Source organism: Brassica oleracea, chromosome C9 (assembly GCF_000695525.1).
Source record: "Brassica oleracea var. oleracea cultivar TO1000 chromosome C9, BOL, whole genome shotgun sequence".
NCBI lineage: Eukaryota > Viridiplantae > Streptophyta > Magnoliopsida > Brassicales > Brassicaceae > Brassica > Brassica oleracea.
The window spans coordinates 13,028,069-13,050,226 of NC_027756.1; the positions used below are offsets into that span (position 1 = coordinate 13,028,069).

The following is a 22,158-nucleotide window of genomic DNA, read 5'->3' on the forward strand; positions in this document are numbered from 1 at the left end:
TTGGTCATTTCATTATGCACGTTTTTATTTTCTAAACCTATGTTTTAATACTCTGTAAGCCACCAGGAGGGATCTATCTTTTGATTATTTTGAGAAATACACAAAAACTCTCTTGAGAAGTTCATCTCTTGGATTTTGATTGTTATGTTCTTGTGTTATTGTTGATTTCTTATCTATTTCTCTACATGATTAATCTGAAATCCAATATGTGTTTAAGAGGAATCATGGAGATTAGTGAGTAATCACTTTTTGAATTCATGGGTTAGGGAGATCAAGGGTGATTAGGTTAGTTCTAGGATGTTTTAGTGTAGATCATTCTTGTTCCTTGCTAGTAGAGTATTCATAATGCATCTTCTGAGTTGGCCACTCAAAAGTTGATCAATAGGCATTTCCCACCCAAAAGGTGTTTGATGAAATGCCTGAGACAACTCTCCTAGGCTTTTAGTATACTTTGCCAAAGACATTTGTTGTTAAAGGTGCTAAAATAGTTAATAGACTTGTTAGTAATGATTGCTTTCATATTATTCAACCAAAGACATTTGATGTTTGAGATATGTTAGCAAATGAGCATTCATCTAGACATAGAGCTTGCTTAGAATTGTGTCTAGGCTTAAGGTCGATAGTTTGATTGATCATTTGTCATCCTTAGTTCGAAACTTGATCACCCAATGTCTAATCCTTATGCCCATGAGTTCTCTTTTCCCTAAGTCAAGAAAGTATCATTCTGTTATTGCTTTTTTAGTTTTAGTCATAGCTTAAAACTCATCTAAATCATTGGTTGCACTTAGATTAAGTGAGCACTTGCATTCTCAGTGCTTTGATATCCCTCAGAACTGGTTCGACAATCATTTATACTACAACATTTGTCTTACGAGCCTTGAAAACTCCTAATATCAATCCCATAAGGCGGCCAGGTGATGCAGTCAGACGTGAATTTTCATATGGCATGTAGAATTGTCGGCTGTAAAATCGTTTGTAATATTTCTCATAGTTGTAATAACGTTATTATCCAACATTAAAAAAAAAAAGAGAAGAGAAATATATACGAGTTCCTATTATATATATAGAAAGAGAACCAATTACATTAACTTGCTTGCGTTAGAGTTTCTCACACATTTCTATAAACAAATGAAGAATATGTTCAAAATACATTCAAAACTTCCATAACCGATGAAAGTAATATTTTCTTTTGATAATTAATATGAAACATGTATCAATACTTAGGTCATGAAAACCCACGTTTTATCAGACGACACCGATGCTACTTAGTTATCGGCCATACCGAAGAAATCCACCGCTTCTTCAAACTTCTTAATAGGAGCTGCCTTTATTAAAATATCAGTATGATTTTTTCAAGCATATATCTTCTTCACACTTACAATATCTCTGACGTAGTGTATCTTTCTACTGATGTGGTTTGTCCACTCTTGAACATTGAGTATCAAACGATATATTAATTGTGTCTTGCTTGAATGCAAACTCTTCCCGCTAAGCCCCTTGATCACATTCTTTATTTCACAGCTTCATCCAATACTATATACTCTAGTATAGACATTGATGGATCCACTACACTTTATAGATTTGATTTCCAGCTTATTGTATTACCACCGGCCATGAAAACATAATTAGATATCAACTTTTTCTTGTCCAAATATGAATCAAAATCTGAATCACAAAATGCTTCAACTTTAAACGCTTCATTTTTCATGAAGCACAAAATGCTTCAACTTTAAACGCTTCATTTTTCATTATTATGTCACTTTGTTTGTAAGCATGGTTGAATCCTCTCTGTAGTGAAAATTATGTACTATCAAATTAATTAGTGATAAGTTGTTTAAGGCAAAAACTTAAAGATAATTTGTGTGCGTAATTCGTCGTTAAATCTTGATGCAACTAGTTTCAAGCTTAAGAGCATCTCCAACCCTTCCCAATATTTGCCTCTAAATGCTATAATAGAGTAAAATCAGCTCCAATCCACCCCTATTTCTTCCTCTAAAATAGAGATTGCTATTTTTTCCTCTATATTTAGGGGAAAAAATAGCATTCCTCTATAATAGAGGCAAACTTTTTTATTTACAAAATAGTCCTCTAATATTTTATGATTGTAACTAAAATACTTATGTATGAAGAAATACAATTCTTACATATAAAATCACACCTTTTTGGTTACGTACTAATTATTAATTTTTATAACTATAGTTATAATTAAAATTAAAAATATTATTTATTTAAAAGTCAATAATAATTAAAATAAAATAAAAAATTATTATTTTATTTAAAAGTCAAAGACTTTTTATTTAAATATTAATCAATACAACATATTAATATGGGTTATTACTTGGCCGATGGTATATATCCGAAATGGTCAACCATAGTGCAAACTATTCATGAGCCAGTAGGTCCAAAGAAAAAATATTTTGCAGCACAACAAGAAGCATGTAGAAAAGATGTAGAACGTGCATTCGGAGTTTTACAATCACGTTTTGCGATTGTGAAAGGACCGGTACGTTTTTGGAAAAAAAAGTACTACATGATATAATGACTACATGTATAATTTTACATAATATGATTATTGAGGATGAGCGTGATCTCGATGCACCGATTGGAATTGGAAGAGAAGCTCCACCTCCGGAAGTCCAAATACCAGATAATGAAGATAACCGATTCCAAGAGTTTCTAAGTCGATTCAGAAAAATCAAAGATAAAGAAGCTCATTTCTCACTTCGTAATGCATTAATTGATCATTTATGGAAAAAATTTAGTAATAATGATTGTTAGATAATGGTACTTTGTTTTATTTTTTTTTGTCTAATGTATTTTTGTAATAAAATGTTTAATTTAAATATTTTTGTAATATTATGAAAAAATTTCAAAAAGTATAATGAATGGGTTAATTTTCAACATTTACAAGTTAGAGGTGTAAAATGTAAAATAAAAAAAGAATCTTTCAAAAATATTCCTTTTTAGGAGAAAAAATAGAGGAATACATTGGAGAGAAACTCACTTCTATTATAGAGTTCCTCTATTATAGAGAAAAAAATAGAGAAATACATTGGAGATGGTCTGATAGGAATAATACTAGATTAGTTTTATGGCTCGACGTCTTGATACAAGAGAATAATTTCTCGATGGGATAAAAAAGAGAAAATGTACAGAAAAATACATTTAACTTTTAATATTTTTGTTAAATATCAATAGCTTACAAGAGTAGAGTGTAGACTAATAGAGAGTGATTAGCCCTACTGTTTTAGAGAGAGAAGACATTCGGACTGTCTCTACTTGCTTTTTGAGCTGTTCTGTGGAATAAGATTATAACTATATAATATTAGTTTAGATTTACGTTTTTACGATAACTAAAATAAGGAACAAACTTTTTTAATCAATGCAACTTATATGCTCTGACTTGGACTAAATAAAACTTGCAAGTAACAGTTTCCAGTCCTTTTGTTTTAAATTTTTATTTTGTATAACTTTTAAATGCTTTCCCTACGACTAAAGATTGATTCTTTAAAATCATGTGTACTCCAGTGTTTTTAAAACCGGACCGACCCGATGGTTAGACCGGATTCGACCATGAACCGATTATATAGCCGGGTTGGTTTAGTAATTGGTTCGACCATGAACCGGCCACATAGCCGGATTATATTTCAAAATTATTAAACCAATAAAAACCACTAAAACTATCAAAAATCTATAAACCATCCATATAAACAAAAAAACTAATTTATATTTATAATATTTTATGTTCAAAACTGATTTATATTTTAACTATGCATCATGTTTACTAATATTATTTTTATATTTACATACTAAAAAAATATTAAACCATATTATTGAACCAGGTTTGACTTGGTTGAACCATATTGAACTGTGACCCAAAATATTACCGGTTCTGCTTTCGATCCGGTTTTTAAAACACTGGTGTACTCCATTAGTTACCTCCTCTTTTAAACCATTGTTGACGAGAATAATAATCATTAAAATATTTAAAATGGCACTAAAACTTACAGTAAACTAGAAAATGGCAAATACATGTGCCCTATTGATTTGTTCTAATAATGCAGTATATTGTTGAAATGTTTATCATGTTTTTACTTACTGTTTATCATATTTATAAAACGTTTTTCATGTGTACTCCATTAGTTACCTCCTCTTTTAAACCATTATTGACGAGAATAATAATCATTAAATATTTAAAATGACACTAAAACTTGCAGTAAACTAGAAAATGGTAAATACATGTGCCCTATTGATTTGTTCTAGTAATGCATTGTTGAAATGTTTATCATGTTTTTACTTACTGTTTATCATATTTATAAAATATTTATCATGTTTTAAAATTTGGTTTTATCATGTTATAAAATAACTATATATAGAGAACCTATAAATTAATCAAATTATAAGGTTTAACAATTTTCAAAATTAACAAATTTACTCTATATAATTGGTATAACCAATAACAAAAAAAAATCTTTGAATGTTAGTATTATTGAGTGCAGAAAATAATAAAAACATTTTGTGTTTTTTGGCCACACATCATCCTCATATGTAAAAATCATTTATAATATCATCGAGGATAGATCATCGATAATATGTTTTAATGTATAACTGGTCTATGAATTTTTATTTTGTGGGTTAACACATTAGTTTAGTTGAAAATTGATCTTGCATGACCCAAATCTACAATAAGATGTGGCCAAAAGTTATATTCAGGGATCAATTAACCCAAAAAATAAATTATATGCAGAAAAAGGACCATATTGCAGTACAAGACGACCGGAGTGTCGTCGGGACCGCCTCGATACCGAAAACCTAGCATATAGTCTGGTTCGACTATTAACATTTAACTAATGATAAAAATAATCTTTTCACTAATGATAAGTGAATAAACGAATTAATATTTTTTATAGAGAAAATAGTTAGCTTATCGTTATATAAGCATAAGAGAGAATGGGAGCACAATTCTCCGAGAATTCGAATGAAGTCAATTTGATGAAACCTTGTGTTGAATCTTAGGATCTATTTAGCTTTCTTTAAGAATAACTGATTGAATCTTGCTTTCTTGAGCAGCTTAGATTTAAGTTCAGCTGTATCTCCTCGCTGAAATGAAATGAGTTCACATTCTAACACAAAAAAAAACTCCCCGAGAAGAAAATAAAAAGAATCCAACCAAACTCCCATAGGAGTCAAGTACCACTTCTCCTCCGTAATCGTTTCCAAATATCCAATACACAATCTAAAAATGAGAGTTGTAGCGTATCTTTAGACACCATTATGCAATAGTAACGACCACAAATTTACAATAAATAAGACTTCCAATCTCTAGACTAGATTCCTCATGTAATCCACTCGCACTTTCTATATGCCGCCTCTAGTAGAAAACGTTAATTATATGTTGTAGTTTGTTAATGTTAGTAATTAGCTTCGTTTAGTAGTACTTACAATTGTGCAAGTATTTAAAGAATATTAGCATCACCTTGCGAGTGATACATCCAAAATCGCTTTTTAGTAATGATGTCTTTTCACTCTCCATCCAATATCTACCACTGTCGGATTATTTGTCCTATTATATAAAAGAAAATATACCCTCATCAATAATGTAAGTAGTAGTAGTCGTCTTAAATATACGAGTATGAATTATGATTAAAATTTGAAGGGTATGTTAACAGTAAACAATAGCGTGAATACAAATAGATACCATATAACATAAACACGGTTATTTTACACAAAAATGAAAACATGAACACGGTTAAAATATAATAATACATCTTGGAGTTGAAAGACAAAGATTCCAACTTTTCTATTACTATTGCGATTATGGTTCGACTAGTGAAAATTTTAAATGATCAAAGTCTTCGCAATCCATAGGAACTAGTCTAAATTTCAGCTCTAAATCTATAGGTTATAAAAAGCACTTAAAGAACGTAATTGTTGGATAAACAAAGAATAAAAGAAAAATTCATATAGAAACCCTGATTAATATTCGCTATTTAAGATATTCACGTGATCAATAATAATTAAACTTACGGTAGAAAGATTACGATATAGCTATTTACGTAATTCTTTCAGCTACTCTTTAGCTACTAGAATATTGTAAATGCACTTAATAAAAACTTACAATATATATTAACTTTAAAAAGGTTACATCTGAAGTTAATATATAAACATTCTGCAATGTTGAAATCTCTCATAATGAAAATATTATTATGAGATAGGGAATTGTTGACACGTAAATTTGCACTTAGGGGTATGTTGTCTTTTTTTTTTTTGGATAACCGTGTTGTGATCCTGCTTTTTAGTTCTAATGATTAATCATCACAAGATCTGTGTTTTATTACCACTTAAATCGATTTGGATGGCCAAAGGGAATCGAATGGTATTCATGGCTATGGCTATGAGTCATTTACCTTAAGGCCAAAACCACTTTGGTTAATTACGGTATGTTGTTAAGATTCGATTTTAAAATAACACGTTCACACGCCTACACTAGAGAGCGAACATATATATATTTGTCTTCTTATATATACATATATATATATATATATATATTTGTCATAACAGATTTTATTGTGTGCGTGTGTGTATAAAGTATAAACTGAAAGATTAAAACGAGATGGACTTGGCAAATATAAATATGATGTGATGGGTTCCTTGTAATCTCTCGCTCTATCTAATAGTTTCTCAGTTATCTTTTCTTTGCCAGAAATGGCAGTGAAGGGCAGTGGCAGTAAGAGCAAACAAGAAAACTGAGGAGAGAGTTTGTTTTCTTTCATGGGGAAAGTAAAACTTTGCCTTGAAGATTTCACTCTTCACTTTTTTGTATCTAAGACTTTTGATTTCAACGAATCACTGTCCTTAACCTAAAAGCAAGAAGATAAGCTTTTTCATACTCGTCTTATGTTTTCCCTTTAAAATATATTCTATATTAATTACTTATGGACATAGCCATAAGAGTATGGGAGTATACTCATTTTCAAAATAATTACTAATCCCAAACATCCCCCAGGAGATGGATTTTAATTTTTTTTCCCTGAACTCTACTATGATCACCTCTTCCCCAGTATATAGTGACTCTCCTTTTCGTGTTAGAAAATATGTTCCAATATCTTAGGCTACTCAACACATACTTTTGTCAGTTAATTATTGAGAATCTAGGAAACTTTGTTTGTACAATGGTGAGTATCTTCACATGATATATACATACCCTTCTTATATTTTAATTCAAAAATGCATATATACATAATACAGAATAGATATATTATGACATCATAAACCGAGACTTTTGGCAAATCGGTGGTTAATGAAAATCAAACCAAATGTTTCTTGTTACACCTGGGCTTTCTGAAGAACATTCCGGTTTTCTCCATTTCAAGCAATTGTCACTATTGATTTCGATCCGGTTTATTACCTCGCAAAAGATGAAAATGAGAAATCATATTTTAGTAGCTGAACATAAAAGAGTTAAGAACCCGCAGATCACACAATCTTTGTCCACGTCTGATGTTTCCTCTTTTAAAATACAAATTTCTCAGGTTTAGAAAAAAGAAAATAAATAAATGTCTCGATTTATTTTGTAAGAAAAATTCAGTAGATTTATCTTTCTGGTGACTCGTCTGCTGTTTCCCTATCCCCCCATAACTACCACTATTTATAAAAGAAATTAATGTGAAAAAGGAAGCTGATTGTTGACGCATAAATCCCGGGAGACCACTTTTGCATTTTTAATAATTAAACCAACTCTTGTATATACATTTATATATAAATATATATATATATATATATATATAAATATATATATATATGTATCTTTACTCTTTTAGGGTTTTCCATTGAATTTATAGTACTTTATTGTGTTTCATAATATTGGTGATAAATGCTAGCTGTATTTAAAATGCTCTTCTTCTTTCTTTTTCTTTTTATTATCACTATTATTATTTTGCTCCTTACCTTTTTGTTATTATTATTATTTCTTTTTCTTTCTTTCTCGTAGCTATATAGCAAAGCCAAAGTGAATAATAATACTAGTGAGAGAAAGTGAAGATGGAGAGTGGTTCCAACAGCACTTCTTGTCCAATGGCTTTTGCCGGGGATAATAGTGATGGTCCGATGTGTCCTATGATGATGATGATGATGCCCGTCATAACATCACATCAACAACATCATGGTCATGATCAACAACATCAACATCAACAACAACATGATGGTTATGCATATCAGTCACACCACCAACATAGTAGCCTCCTTTTTCTTCAATCACTAACTCCTCCGTCTCAAGAAGCGAAGAACAAAGTTAGATCTTCTTGTTCTCCTTCCTCTGGTGCTCCTGCTTATTCTTTCATGGAGATCAATCACCAAAACGAACTCCTCGCAGGAGGACTCAATCCCTGTTCTTCAGCCTCTGTCAAGGCCAAAATCATGGGTCATCCTCACTACCACCGCCTCTTGCTCGCCTATGTCAATTGCCAGAAGGTGATGGTCAAAGAAAACCCTTTTTACAAGAATTATACTATGAATGATTTCTTAACTAATGATCCTTGTTTAATTGTCTACACAAAGAAGCAGAAGATTCTAGAAACCCTAGTTACGAAACTTTACCCTTTCTTTTACTTTTTTCATAACCCTTTCATTACTTTGATGTTTTAGTTTGATTTTGATGTCCCCTTTTTGTTTATTTCTTTCTTAATCCAACAATATACCTAAACATCAAAAGAAATAAGTTTTCCTTATTTGAGAAAGTTTCAAGAAGCTTGGAACAAATAAAAAACAGTTAAATTCAAGAACCCTATTTTCAAGAAATGATCCAAAATATTATTGCGGGCTTTAAGATTATAACATATATTTTCTTTGCTTGATCTCTATGCTCATATTTGTCATACCCACAAGAAACTTGACGATCCATGCTTTTACATTTTAACTAAAGCGTTTTATGTCTGTTATTTAATTACAAAATTATCCAGGTGGGAGCTCCACCGGAAGTGCAGGCGAGGCTGGAAGAAACATGCTCGTCTGCGGCTGCCGCCGCAGCGTCGATGGGACCCACAGGTTCTTTAGGTGAAGATCCAGGGCTTGATCAGTTCATGGAAGCGTACTGTGAAATGCTCGTTAAGTACGAGCAAGAACTCTCTAAACCTTTTAAAGAAGCTATGGTCTTCCTTCAACACGTCGAGTGTCAATTCAAATCCCTCTCTCTCTCCTCGCCGTCCTCCTTCTCTGGTTACTCTCTCTCTAAATCTCTGTATTTTCTTTAAGATATTGATTTATTCTTATAATGGCGTCATATTAAACGTAAGATAAGAAAAGTGTTGCTTTTTTCCCTTTGTGGGCTTTAAGAAAGATTTTTCCTTTTTCTTGTGTTAGTGCCCTTAATGCTTGTTGCTAGGGTTAGTGTCATTGTGTCAGATTGTAATATGTAGCTTCTAGGTTTACGTGTACAATCGATTATACATATGTGTATGTCCATGTTTTACTGAAAGACAAGCTTAAAAACAATATTTGAAGTTTCTTTTTCTGAAGTGAATTTATTTTGCTTGGTACAACAACATTCACTGTTCTTGTCTCTTTCGTCGCCGTTAGATTTATTAAATTTATTGCGTCAAAAAGAATATCTGGATCTAGAATTTGTTCATCCATAGATCTATTGCTCAAAAAACGTATAATCTCATATACGTATGCACTAGTGTCATATCACTAGTGTCTTGTCTTCACGAGTGTGGCTAAGCTTGTCTACACACACACCTACTTGCTCAACTTATTTCTTGATGACAAAAATAAAAAGAAGCTCAACTTATTTCTTTGAATTGTTTGGATCACTAGCTCATTATACTTGATTCCACTTAGCCGGTTTTGGTGATAACTTTGTCTTGCTTTCGTTTTGTTTTGGCATGATGTATCGAAGTAGGTTATGGAGAGGCAGCTATTGAGAGAAACAACAATGGGTCATCTGAGGAAGAAGTCGATATGAACAATGAATTTGTAGATCCGCAGGCAGAAGATAGGGAGCTTAAAGGACAGCTCTTGCGCAAGTACAGTGGTTACTTAGGCAGTCTGAAGCAAGAGTTCATGAAGAAGAGGAAGAAAGGAAAGCTTCCTAAAGAAGCTCGCCAACAACTACTTGACTGGTGGAGCCGACACTACAAATGGCCTTACCCTTCGGTAAACTCTTTTCTCATATTGGCTATTATGTTCTTAAATGCATTGCATAAATTGCTTTTACATGATCGCAAATGCCTAGTCAAAGACGAATCAGTTGAACTTTTTGAGTCAATTTATGTTGTTTTTGTCTATCGGCTCATGCTTCCGATGATTCTTGCGTTGCATAAATTGCATTTGCATAATTAGAAATACTAACCAAGATGAATGAATTGAACTCATTAATGTAGTCATTCATTAATGTAGTCATCCACTCTTACTTTCATACTAAATGGTCCGAATAACATACACGTCTTATGGCCATACTTTAACTTAGCATAAACGTAGATTCTCGTACATCAAGCAATCTCATTGTCGAGTAGTGTGCCTTAAATGCAACTCCCCATTGGCCCCAATGGAATAGTGGCTTAATACATATATATGGTTGATCCTCGTTTGGTATATTTTCGAATGATCTAATTTAGAAATCCAAATTTATATAGCAACGTTACTTATGCTTTGCACTGATTATTCTCAAATAGTTGATGCATCAGAACATATAAAACATTGAGAATGTTGATAAGAAAACTTAATGATTGATGCCAACTTTTGGATATGAAATGGCAGGAGCAGCAAAAGCTAGCACTAGCGGAATCAACTGGGCTGGACCAGAAACAGATAAACAACTGGTTCATAAATCAGAGGAAAAGGCATTGGAAACCGTCGGAGGATATGCAGTTTGTAGTAATGGACGCAACACATCCTCACCATTACTTTATGGACAATGTCATGGGAAATCCTTTCCCCATTGATCACATCTCCTCGACCATGCTTTGATATTCGATCCTTTGGAAAAACTCTATTTCATAATATCTAATCATTAAAAAGCTTTGCAATATGTATAATGTATGGTTTCTTGGAATACTTAGGAACGTTGCACGTTCCGATTGATGAACAAGCTTTTGATGTATCCTTTAATTATATATGGGTTGTGTTGTGTGACCTTTTGTATTGTTGTGACTAATGATCTCAACAATGACGCAACGCATAACTCTAGAGGGTGGCATAGTTTTGAATGGAGTTAGAAGAATTGGATATTAAAAGAATGTTCCACGTTTTCAACTTTTCATATAGTATTTGTAGAAAACACGTTAGGAACCACCTTAGAGTGCTCGATTTTTGAATCTACAGTTGTATTTTTATTGGTTGTTTAGTTCACTTATGGTTTCCAAAGTTCGGTAATAAATAATTTTTTGAAGTAAAAACATCTTTTGCCTTGTTTTATGACCTGGGCATAAAATCTGAATTAAAAACTGAACCGAATCTAAGTCAGAAAATCTGATACGAGATTTAAAAATACTCGAAGGAATCTTGTAGGGTATTATAAAATATATTCAAAATGTATTAATCGAACCCAAATAAGTAACCTAAAAAAAAATTGAATTTTAAGTTTTTTATAATGATCTCTTTGCTTATAATACTCTTTGTTTAGAAATTTGTTAATTGAAATAACAAGTCCACTTTATGTATCTATCTATAAGGTAATATTTATTGTCTACAAATATTATTTGTTTTTATTGGAACAAACATCTTGAACATTTTGTTTTGTTGTTACTTTATTTCACATGAGTAAGTTTAATGGTTAAGATGTTTATCACATGCTAGTATTTCAATGAATAAACCCACCAAATATCTATTTTTAAAATTATTTTCCTTTACTCCCTTGTTAATAGATGATGTTTTGAAGATTTTCTTTTGTTTCAAATTATATGACATTTTCAATTTTAAATGTAAAATTTATTGATTTGTTTATGCTATATAATTTTTAATTTTCTTTTGGTTAAATTAAGATTAGTTAAATAGTTAATGTGTTTTTGTTCAGTAAATCTATAAAGTTAAATGTTTTTAATCTATGTATACAATTCCAAAACATCAGATAAAAAGAAACAGAAGGAACAATATTTTAATGTGTGAATTTTACAATGTTATTTTTGTAGATATTTAATTTATCTGTGCATGAACACAAGTCACCTAGTATTAAATAAGTTGAGGTCAAAGTTCCTTTTCCCTAATATCATTGAGAGTTACAAACTCGGATCGAACTGTAAATCACTAAATCCCGATTATTTCATTTTTTTTGTCAATAGAAACTTTCATTAATAACCTATAAGAGCCATGGATTATGTACTGGAAGATGTATCAGGAGCATCGATCCATGGATTATGATCTGGAAGATGCATTAGAAGAGACGTCTGAATGGTCAGATAAATGTGCTCCGTTTTGGTCCTTAACCCGGAACGGTTTGGAGTTTAGTTTTAAGAAATCTAAGGAGGTGTCTGCTGAGGAGGAGAATACGAGGCTGCTGAGACTAGGGTGAGAGATTGAGCAAGAGTTGAAATATTTGGGAAATAATTGCACCGAACTCAAGAAAGAGAAGGCAAAGCTGTTGGCTGCAAAAGCTCAGATTCAGAAGCTCTTGTCTTGTTTTTTTTTTTTTTAGCTCTTATCTTGTTCTGCTGATGATGATGATGATGTTATTTATTGTTCTTGAGCTCTTTGTACGATTCTTTTTTTTTTAATGAATGCAAAATTTATTCAATCAAAACTTTATTTACGTCAGGTGCATCTGTTTTTCTTTGTTTTTAAAGAATAAAAAAAGCATGCTAAATAAAAAGAATCTATCCAGCATCTTCATGAGTTGCTTGTGCCCCAAACCATGTGATTAGACCTTCTTCAAGGTACTGCTGCCCTGTCATTTGACTGATAACAATTTGAGTCTAATTGTCTTGTCCACAAACCTGTCCAGACAACTGATACCTTTCGGCTCTTCCCCATGTCGTCGCGCATTTCTCTCTCTCCACACTGTGTGCATTGTTACTTGCAAGGGGTATCGAAAGAGAAAAGTCTTCGTCGGGCTTAGCCTCGGGTTTGAGAGGAGGATCTTGAGTACACTACAGTCCCTGGTGAAGTCATTTTGCATAAGCCCTTCTACTAATGTTTCCCATATCTGCCCTGAAAACTGGCAACTAAAGAACAAATGGCCACAAGTTTCTTGCTCTTCGTTGCATAACACGCAAGTCGTGTCGATTGCATTGTTCCATTGTTGCATTCTGTAGGCTGTTTGCAACCTGCCTCGCACGACGATCCAGAGAAGAAATGCATATTTTGGTGTCAACTGAGAGAACCAGACTCCCTTACTCCATGTACATATTTGATGTGCATTTCTGAGCTGTTCTCATGTCTTTTTTGTTGAAAACTTGGCTACAAATTTCTCCTCAGCTTGTTTCCAAAGAAGAAATGCATCCTCATGCAGAGTATTGAGTCTGAGCTTTCATATCTCCTCCTCCACCTCATTTAGAATGCTCAACCGGTGTCTTCTTCGTCTATGAGTTTCCATGACTTCCGCAATAGTAGCATGATCAGTAATGCCTAGGTCAATAAGGCCTCTATCACCCAAGATACTCTTCAGACTGCCAAAGCGAGACCATACATCATACCAGAATGAAGTATGTTTCCTATTTCGCACTTCAATTCTGATAAAACCCTTTGCAATATCCCTGAGCTTAAGGAGCTTCCTCCACATCCAAGAACCCGACTGAGTGCTTTCTTTGACTGACCAGAAAGACTCCTATGGTTTGTTTGTTTGCATATTTGTGTTCTATGGTTTGTTCGTTTGCATATTCCGGTAGTAAGACTGACTTTTTCATTTCTCAAATCTTAATTATTTTTTCTCCATATGTTATCTTCAGTTCTCTCAGTTTGAGATCGCTATCTGTTCTTGCTTCTTCATCTCACAAATCCTTGGGAGGATCGTACACAGCCATTACAGGGAAAATCTCCAAGAAATCCTCTTTCACCTTCTCTCTCGACTCATGATAACTAACGAGTCCTTTCAGAAAAACTCGGATAAGCATATATACAGGCGGATCAGGAGATCCCTTGGGCAATCTCATTGCTCCCACAGGAAGTTCATTTTCTAAAGACTCTAGGACAAGGTCTTCAAATGTATGCTATTCAAACAATACTTTTCTCTCCAAATTTTGACATACTTTCTTTGGTTTCATCCACTTTCCTGATTTTTGCAAGCATCATAAGAATGTCTATGTAAAAGCCTAAAGGTGTAGAATAACATATCTTCATTCGAAAAAGTAAGAACATATCTGGTCAATACCATATTTCTATTTGTAAGAGTGTAATGAATCTTGTATTGAATAGAATGTACAAGAGAGACATATATACAAGAAGGAATTCTAGGGTATTCTAATGACATTAAATGTGAGTATATACGATGTCCTTATACAGAGAGATACATGAATCAATCAGTATTATGATTGATCCTTAATACGCCTCCTCAAGATGGAGGGGGGTTGTGCCACTCCAATCTTGCTTATCATGTTGGTGAAGAGTGGACGCGAGAGTGGTTTTGTCATGACATCCGCGAGTTGATCCTTAGTGGAGATATGCACGACGCGCAGGGCACCAGCTTGGACTTGATTGCGGATGAAATGGTAGGGTTTAGGGTTTAGGGTTTAGGGTTTAAGGCCACATGTTTCATTTGGGAATGAAAAATGGGGTTGGCACATAGATAAGTAGCTCCTACATTGTCACAGTATATTGTAGGTGCACGTGGGAGTCGAATACCAAGCTCACGTAGCAGAGATGCAATCCATGTAAGCTCAGAGGAAGTATTAGCAACAGACCTATATTCTGCTTCGGTAGACGAGCGTGCGATGGTCTTCTGCTTCTTTGAGCACCATGAGACATGATGCTGACCAATCTAGACAATATACCCATTTGTAGAGATGTAGTCATCAGCGTCGCCGGCCCAGTCAGCGTCTGAGAAGGCATGGAGGTTGTTGGAGTTGCCACGCTTGAGGAAGATGCCACTATCATGCGTGCCTGCTAAGTATCGAAGAATCTGTTTGACTGCATTCCAATGGTTTGTGGTAGGCTCATGCATGAATTGGGACAGTCGGTTGACAGAGAATGATATGTGGGGTCTCATAAAAGCCGGGTACTGCAGGCTTCCAACAACACTTCTGTACTCAGTCGGATCAACCAGACGTGTGCCGGAATGGAGAGACAGCTTCGGTGATGTTGCCATCGGAGTGGTAACAGATTTTGCACCAAGCATGTTTGTTCTGTCGAGAAGATCAAGAATGTATCGACGTTGACAGAGATGAAGGCCAGTTGATGATCTGGTCGCTTCAATGCCAAGAAAATAATGTAATTCCTTGTGGTCTTTGACAGAAAAGCGTGTGGCAATAGCATGAAGTGTCTGTTCAATGAGGTTGTTGTCGTTTCCAGTCACCAGAATATCATCAACATAAATGAGTATGCAGACAACCGACCTCTCCTTCTTGAGAATAAACAATGAGGTGTCCGAGATAGAGTTATGAAAACCAGCACCAGTTAGGAAAGTTTGAAGTTCTACATACCATGCGCGTGGAGTTGCTTCAAACCATAGATTGCTTTGTGTAATCTGCACACATGAGACGGTCTATCGACATCAATGAAGCCCGGAGGTTGTTCCATATAGACTTCGTCAGTGAGCGTGCCCTGAAGGAAGGCGTTGTTGACATCTAATTGTCTGATTGGCCAATTGCAATCAACCGCGACCCCAAGGACAATCCTGATAGTCGTAGACTTGATGACGGGAGTGAATGTCTCCGCATAATCGAGTCCTGGGCGTTGATTGTATCCTTTTGCAATGAGTCTGGATTTGGAGCATCGAACCGTGCCATCAGGATTGTATTTTGTTGTGAAGAGCCAGCGACAGCCTACAATGGTGACGTGTGGTGGTGGCTTTTGATCTTTTAATTAGCTTTTGATTAGTTTTGTTAAAATAGTTACAATTTTAAATTTGTTTACATTTTTTTAAAAAAATTCATTTTATAAACAATTAATTTTTAAAGACAAAGTTGTTGTACAAATGGGTATCCACGTCAGCAAAATTATATAATATTTATATAATATGACATTTACGTTATCAAAATTAGCATATGTAACATTAACGTTAGATAATTAGTTGATGTATGATTTGAAATTTTTCGAAATGTGAGTATTTATTTGCATGATATGTGATGTATAAATTGAACATGTCACTATACTTTGTGCATGATTTTGTTGTTTTATGTGAAATTTAGGTGGGTTTCATCTGATAGACTCTCTTCAATCTTATAGAATATCACATAGGTATGTTACATACAAAAAGAAAGGATACCATAAAAATTGCATTCATATGAAATCTTACAAGAGCAGTCATGACAGCTAATATGGTGGTTATGTGGCCCAAATGGCTTTGAAACCCATGTAGCTCCTGAGGTGGATGTGGTGGGTGAAGTCCCGAGGGATGTGGAGGAGGATGTGGTTCTAGATGAGGTGGTCTTGTTGGTGGTTGATGAATAGGAGGAGGATGAAGCATTTTGATTTTGAAATTTGTTATTGCGATATGTGTTGTATACTTTGTTTATATACCATCAAGGTTAAAAATCATTGTTACCTACAAGTCTTTGTAATCTTAGCGAATCTAATTAGTAAGTTGTTTAGTAGAACGAAATTGAAGTTATCTTTAGAGAGAGATTGCACACTCATGCTGTTATGCATGTAGAGAGAGAGAGAGAGAGAGATTTATAAATGCATGTATTTGCTTGAATAGCAAACTTTATTGTGGAAGAATTACAAGTAGGGGTGTTCAATCCGGATATCGGTTCGGTTTAGGTTTGGTTTTTTTCGGTTTTCGGTATTTCGGTTAGTAAAATATAACTACCATTCTAAATCTATATTTAATTCGGTTCGGTTCGGTTTATATATCGTCGGTTTTCGGTTTATTCGCAAAAAACATAATTATTTAGTTTGAGATCATATTATATGAATTTTAGAGTCATATTGTCAACATAGTCATTTATTAAAAATATATTACATGTTCAAATAAATGAACAAAAAAATAATAATGCTTCTACCATTAAATAAAATAATCAAATCTATAACTAAAATCAAAGCTTGAAATTTTGAAAATAAAAATATGAAACAAAACAGAAACATGAAAGAAATTTTTTTCTACTCTTCCATATTTAGTGTTCAATAAAGTCATGCTTTTTCAATCGAACACGAAACTCTGTTTGTTTACAGATAAGAAAACAATTGTGAAAAATTTTCATTAATTATTGTCCATCAAATTTATAATCTTCATATTAATTTAGTGAAGACTAAAATAAAGCAAAAAAATCAAAAGAAAACTTAAAAAATAAGATGTCTGAATTGAGATGTATTGTTATTTAATTATAGTTCAAGTGTTTTACAAATTAAGGTTCTTTATTACTATAAAATTATGGTAATAGTTATTAACACAAATTTAACTTACGTAACAAATAGATTTTCATGTATTGTTATAAAATAAATACATATTTACATGTTTTTACTTTTAATCGGTTTTGTTCGGTTTATTCGGTTTAATCGGTTATATACCAAACCATATCCAAATCCTACGGTTTTTATAAAATTATATTCATTCGGTTTATTTGGTATATACCAAAACCAAACCATATTGTCTATTTCGGTTCGGTTCGGTACTGTTCGGTTTTACCATATTGAACAACCCTAATTACAAGTTATGCATGTAAGAGAGAGATTTGAGATATACTTTTTTTTTTCAAGATTTGTGATATACATTTGCTTGAATAGTTGTCTTTTTTGTTAGGAAATACTGTTGTTTAAAGAACTAAAACTGGGGGCTCTCGAACTAAAATGTCATATAAATAATTGGTTCAACCATTTCAGAAACCGAACCGAACCACAATGTAAGGACAAAGAATCAATCTTCATTACACATACATTCTTTACATCTTGGATAACGGTAAACGCTGCGTCCCGTTGGTCTAACCAATACATGTTTGGTTTGCCTAACGTTCTTTCTCACTCTCTGCTCGAACACTTTCCACTCTATGGTATTGTTCTTCAACAGTATGTCCGAGAATCTCCTTTTGTTCGGTCTGATCGTCGGCATCTTCCCTGCTCCGTAATAAATCCTATAACCCGACACCAAAGACGACAACTGACTCCCTGAATCCGTCATTGCAAAGGCGTCTGACGCAGCGCAAGCAATGAAATCAAGAACCGCTAGCTACATAACCAGAAATAACCAAAGAAAAAATCAATAACCGGGAAGTTAACGGATAAACCGGAAAGTATTTTACTCTGTTTTTTTTTTTCATTTCACCTGAGAAGAGTGGTTCTTGAAAGGCTCTAGCTCTGTTTCCGAGAGTACATTCTCTTTGGTGACAAGGTTCGGGTAAAGACTAGTTAAAGCTGCTAACCGTTTCGCCCCACCGTATATATTCGCGCCAGCCACGAACACACGAGTCTTGCGGTTGAAACCGAGACCAGCAAGCATGAGCACAGCTTCTTCAGGTGATAACGGGCAAAGCCCTTCCGTCCTCAAATCTTCAGGAGACGGCATTCTACAAAAGATCATACCGTAAGAAACCAAACTTGCTATGGTTAAGGCAAGAAGTAAGAGAAAATGGACAAACTTTTTGGTCTTTGTAAGATTTGCAAGCGTTGGGAAATGCTTTTCTCGGTAAGCTGATAGCTCTGTCTTCTCAGCATCGCCTCCACCGAAGTAACAAAGAGAATGAGCCACCATATCGATTTCGAACCGGAGATGGACTGCTAGATACTTAGAGGCCTTATGGAGAGGACCGGCCTTCTTGTCCAATATGAAGGATGCATATTTTGGACCGACAAGATACGGGTCAACGGGTGCTAGGTGTGAACCGCTGTCGCGTAACCTCCTTACAAGAATGGCTCCGGTTTCTTGTATCTTTGGAACGAAGTTTAACGCATGAAAGTTGCATCTACACCGCAGCCTCTACAAACAAAACAATTGGATAATTAATGCATCAAAGATCGATGAGGAACAAAGAAAGTCTTGTTACCTACCTGTAACTGAAATGGTATAGGGTCAAAGGCCAAACGGTTTCCAAATCCAAAGAAGTGGACGACTCTGTTCTTGAGAAGAAGAGGGAGAATGTGCTTCATGTAGAATCCGGGCTTGGCTTCTTTCATGACATCTATATCCGTGACCTTAGAAGGTGATAAAAGGAAGTATATAAACAAAAGACCACGATGAAAACGCCTTTTTTTCAATAAAAATCGGTATAAAGAACTCACGAGGCTGCCAATGGCCTCAAGGTCTAGAGACTGAAGCTCTTTTGGTAGGTTCTTTACTATCCGTATATCGGGAGAGAGATACTTTATGAAATGTTCCACCTGGTAGATATCTTCAAACTGACTATAAAAGAATATGAACCAATCAAGAATGTCAAAAAGAAAGATAGAGAAGCGAGAGAGATTATAGGGAGCTTATAATACTTACCTTGAATCGGTCCAGACATCGCTGAACATAAACTTGGGAACAACGAGTGTGGCGTTGAGTAACCGAGCAACAACAACAATGTTACAAACCTGTTTATAAATCCAAAGGTTAGTAAAAGTATTTTTATAAGGAATGTGTGACGCAATCACAACAACTTACAGCAACTCTCTGTTGATTGATCCCACCATTTGCAGTTACCATTATATATCCATTCTTCCCATCTAAATATCAAAATCAAGAAAACCTTTAGAAACAAATTTAGAAAAAGAAGTGGAGACTAGGGAGAAAGAGTGAGAGAGACCGTTGGGCTTCCAAGAACGTTGATCAGCGCAAGGCTTCCAAGCCAAAGCTTGGTCCTTTGGTTCTCGCCACAACTCTTTTGGCTCTATTTTGTTTTGTCCCTAACAAACACAAATGTGATGGTTCAACGTCAAAATGTGAATAAGCAACAGTTTCAAAAATATTATTATAGATAAGAAAATACCTCAGCTAAAGCATGAGCAGCATAAGCCAACAATCTACCATATGTTCCATTGTATTGCTTCTTTGGTTTCCCCATCTTTTTCTTCGCTACATGCTATCATCAATCACAGTCACATCAACAAGAAACAAGCTTACATCACATGAAACTTACATAAACATCAATCCAAAAATACAAATCATATAACATAAGTATTACCATTACCATTTGAAATAACCAAATATCTAGAAAAGCAATTTTTCATTCGAATATTTATATCAGAAAATATCCAAAACTATCGGGAAAAAAAAACTGAATCACTCAAAAAACCAAATTATCCAACATTACCGAATATTATTCCAAATTATTTTATCCACATTATCTATATTTATTACATTCTAACAACCCAAAAACGGAGCTAAACCGAACCGAATAAAGCTTGAATTTTTTGGTATTGAACCGAAAATCAAAAGAACCGAACCGAAATCAGCCCATATTTTAATTTTATAAATATACGAAAACCGAAATGACCCAATCGAAGAACCGAATGCCCAGGTGCAATGTAATATTGACAGTTAAAAACTAGAGAGTAACAGTTACTAATCAAAATTACAATTGAACTAATTTACCTGTACCGACGCCGACACTTTAACAGATACCCGTTTTGTACTCGGGCTCAGATCCGGGTTTGATTTTGGATTCGGTTTAGGATTTCGATTCTTTGAGAATCCTCTTCGAAGCCAAGCTCGACCTTCATGGAGCTGAGAGAGCATAAACCAATTAACAAAAATGAAGAAACCCACAAGAGCGATTACTCCCACGGCGGTTTTCGCCGTTCTGATTCTCTTCCTCTTCCCTCTCTTAACCGGATTTTTCAGATTCCGGTTCGGGTCGCCGTTGATCCAACACCAAATCGATCCGATGAAATCTGACCCGGTATCCCGAAGCTTCTCTCCAGCTAATTCAGAGAACCGGGTTGGGCCGAGTCGGGTCGGTGATTGAACCGGCGTAGCTGTTCCTTGGATCCGATCTTGGACTCGAACATCGCAAGTCTCTGGTTTTTCTTCAGCAGGTCTCTCTTGAGACATAGCGAAGAACACAGAGCTCACTCTTTCTATCTAACGAAAGGGAAAGATCTAAGTCGAATCTAACGGAGCTTAAGTGAAGAAAGAGAGAGAGAGTGTTTGTTTGAATTTCAGTGAGGATCATTATTGGCTTTTGTCCGAACGTAATATTGTAATAATGGTTCTAATCTTTGAGATTAACGCTGGTATTGATTAATTTAAGGTCCCTGTCCTTTTAAATTACTTTATATTTACCCTTATTATTTATTTGATACGCACAACAACCTTATGTATTATGTCCTTTTTGTGTTTCTAATTTTGTTAAAAATTGACCCGTGTTATAAAAAGAACTGGAATTTTATTGTATCGCGAGAATTTGAATAATGGCAAAATTTATACTCGTAGAATTTTTAACACTGATAGAAAGAGTTTATTATAGAAAGAAGAGAAGGTTGAGGGATACATTACAATGAACGAAAAACGTTCGTATATATAGAAAGAAATTTACTGTGCAAATAGTGCAACGGACCCCACATCTTTTTATATTTTCAAACATTACGGCTCTTCCTTTTTTTGACTTTCGTAACACATACTACTTTCTCCAAAAAAAAAGTAAAAGTATTAGATTTTTGGGAAATCTGTTTTTTTAGAGCAAAAAAATGGTAACTATGTCCTTTTAGACTAAATTATACTACTTTATGTCCTATTAGACTATTTTTTTTCCAAAATGGCAGTAATGCCCTTAAAATTGTAATTTTTTAAAAAAGATATATATTGAGTTCGACAAGGAGGATCGATCGATCCCACTTTACAAGTTATAGTGGATCGATCGATCCCGATCATTATTCAGAACAAAAAACGCGAAATATATACTGATCGACTTGTTCCATTTCACTCGATCGGCGAAGGTCGATTTACACAGATCGACCGATCTGTAAGAATAGATCGATCGATCCCGTGCCGAGGAAAGAATCCCAAATCGATTTTTTTGGTTTTGTATGATTATATCCGGATTGATTCCCACTTGATTTGAACCGACCAAGCATGATTTCAACTCTTTAAACTCGATTTCTCTGGGATGAAAGTGAATATTCTCAAATATTCTCAAATATTTGAATTTCTAAAAATAG

The 22,158-nt window shown here is 34.3% G+C and overlaps 2 protein-coding genes across 2 annotated transcripts; one reads left to right on the forward strand and one right to left on the reverse strand.

Moving 5' to 3' along the window:
- The first annotated feature begins 7,997 nt into the window (after positions 1-7,997).
- Positions 7,998-11,083, forward strand: LOC106313968 (homeobox protein SHOOT MERISTEMLESS). The gene is made up of 4 exons (XM_013751910.1): positions 7,998-8,469; positions 8,958-9,213; positions 9,899-10,152; positions 10,756-11,083. Exons 1-4 carry the CDS (start codon positions 8,041-8,043, stop codon positions 10,963-10,965), a joined length of 1,149 nt encoding a protein of 382 aa, XP_013607364.1. The 5' UTR covers positions 7,998-8,040; the 3' UTR covers positions 10,966-11,083.
- Positions 11,084-17,862: 6,779 nt separating this feature from the next.
- Positions 17,863-21,213, reverse strand: LOC106319138 (uncharacterized protein At1g04910-like). The gene is made up of 10 exons (XM_013757380.1): positions 20,594-21,213; positions 19,989-20,081; positions 19,806-19,905; positions 19,664-19,725; positions 19,505-19,593; positions 19,300-19,420; positions 19,069-19,212; positions 18,660-18,997; positions 18,347-18,587; positions 17,863-18,250 (listed from the first exon to the last, which is right to left on the reverse strand). The coding sequence occupies exons 1-10, from the start codon at positions 21,050-21,052 to the stop codon at positions 17,942-17,944; spliced, it is 1,956 nt and encodes a 651-aa protein (XP_013612834.1). The 5' UTR covers positions 21,053-21,213; the 3' UTR covers positions 17,863-17,941.
- Positions 21,214-22,158: the final 945 nt, after the last annotated feature.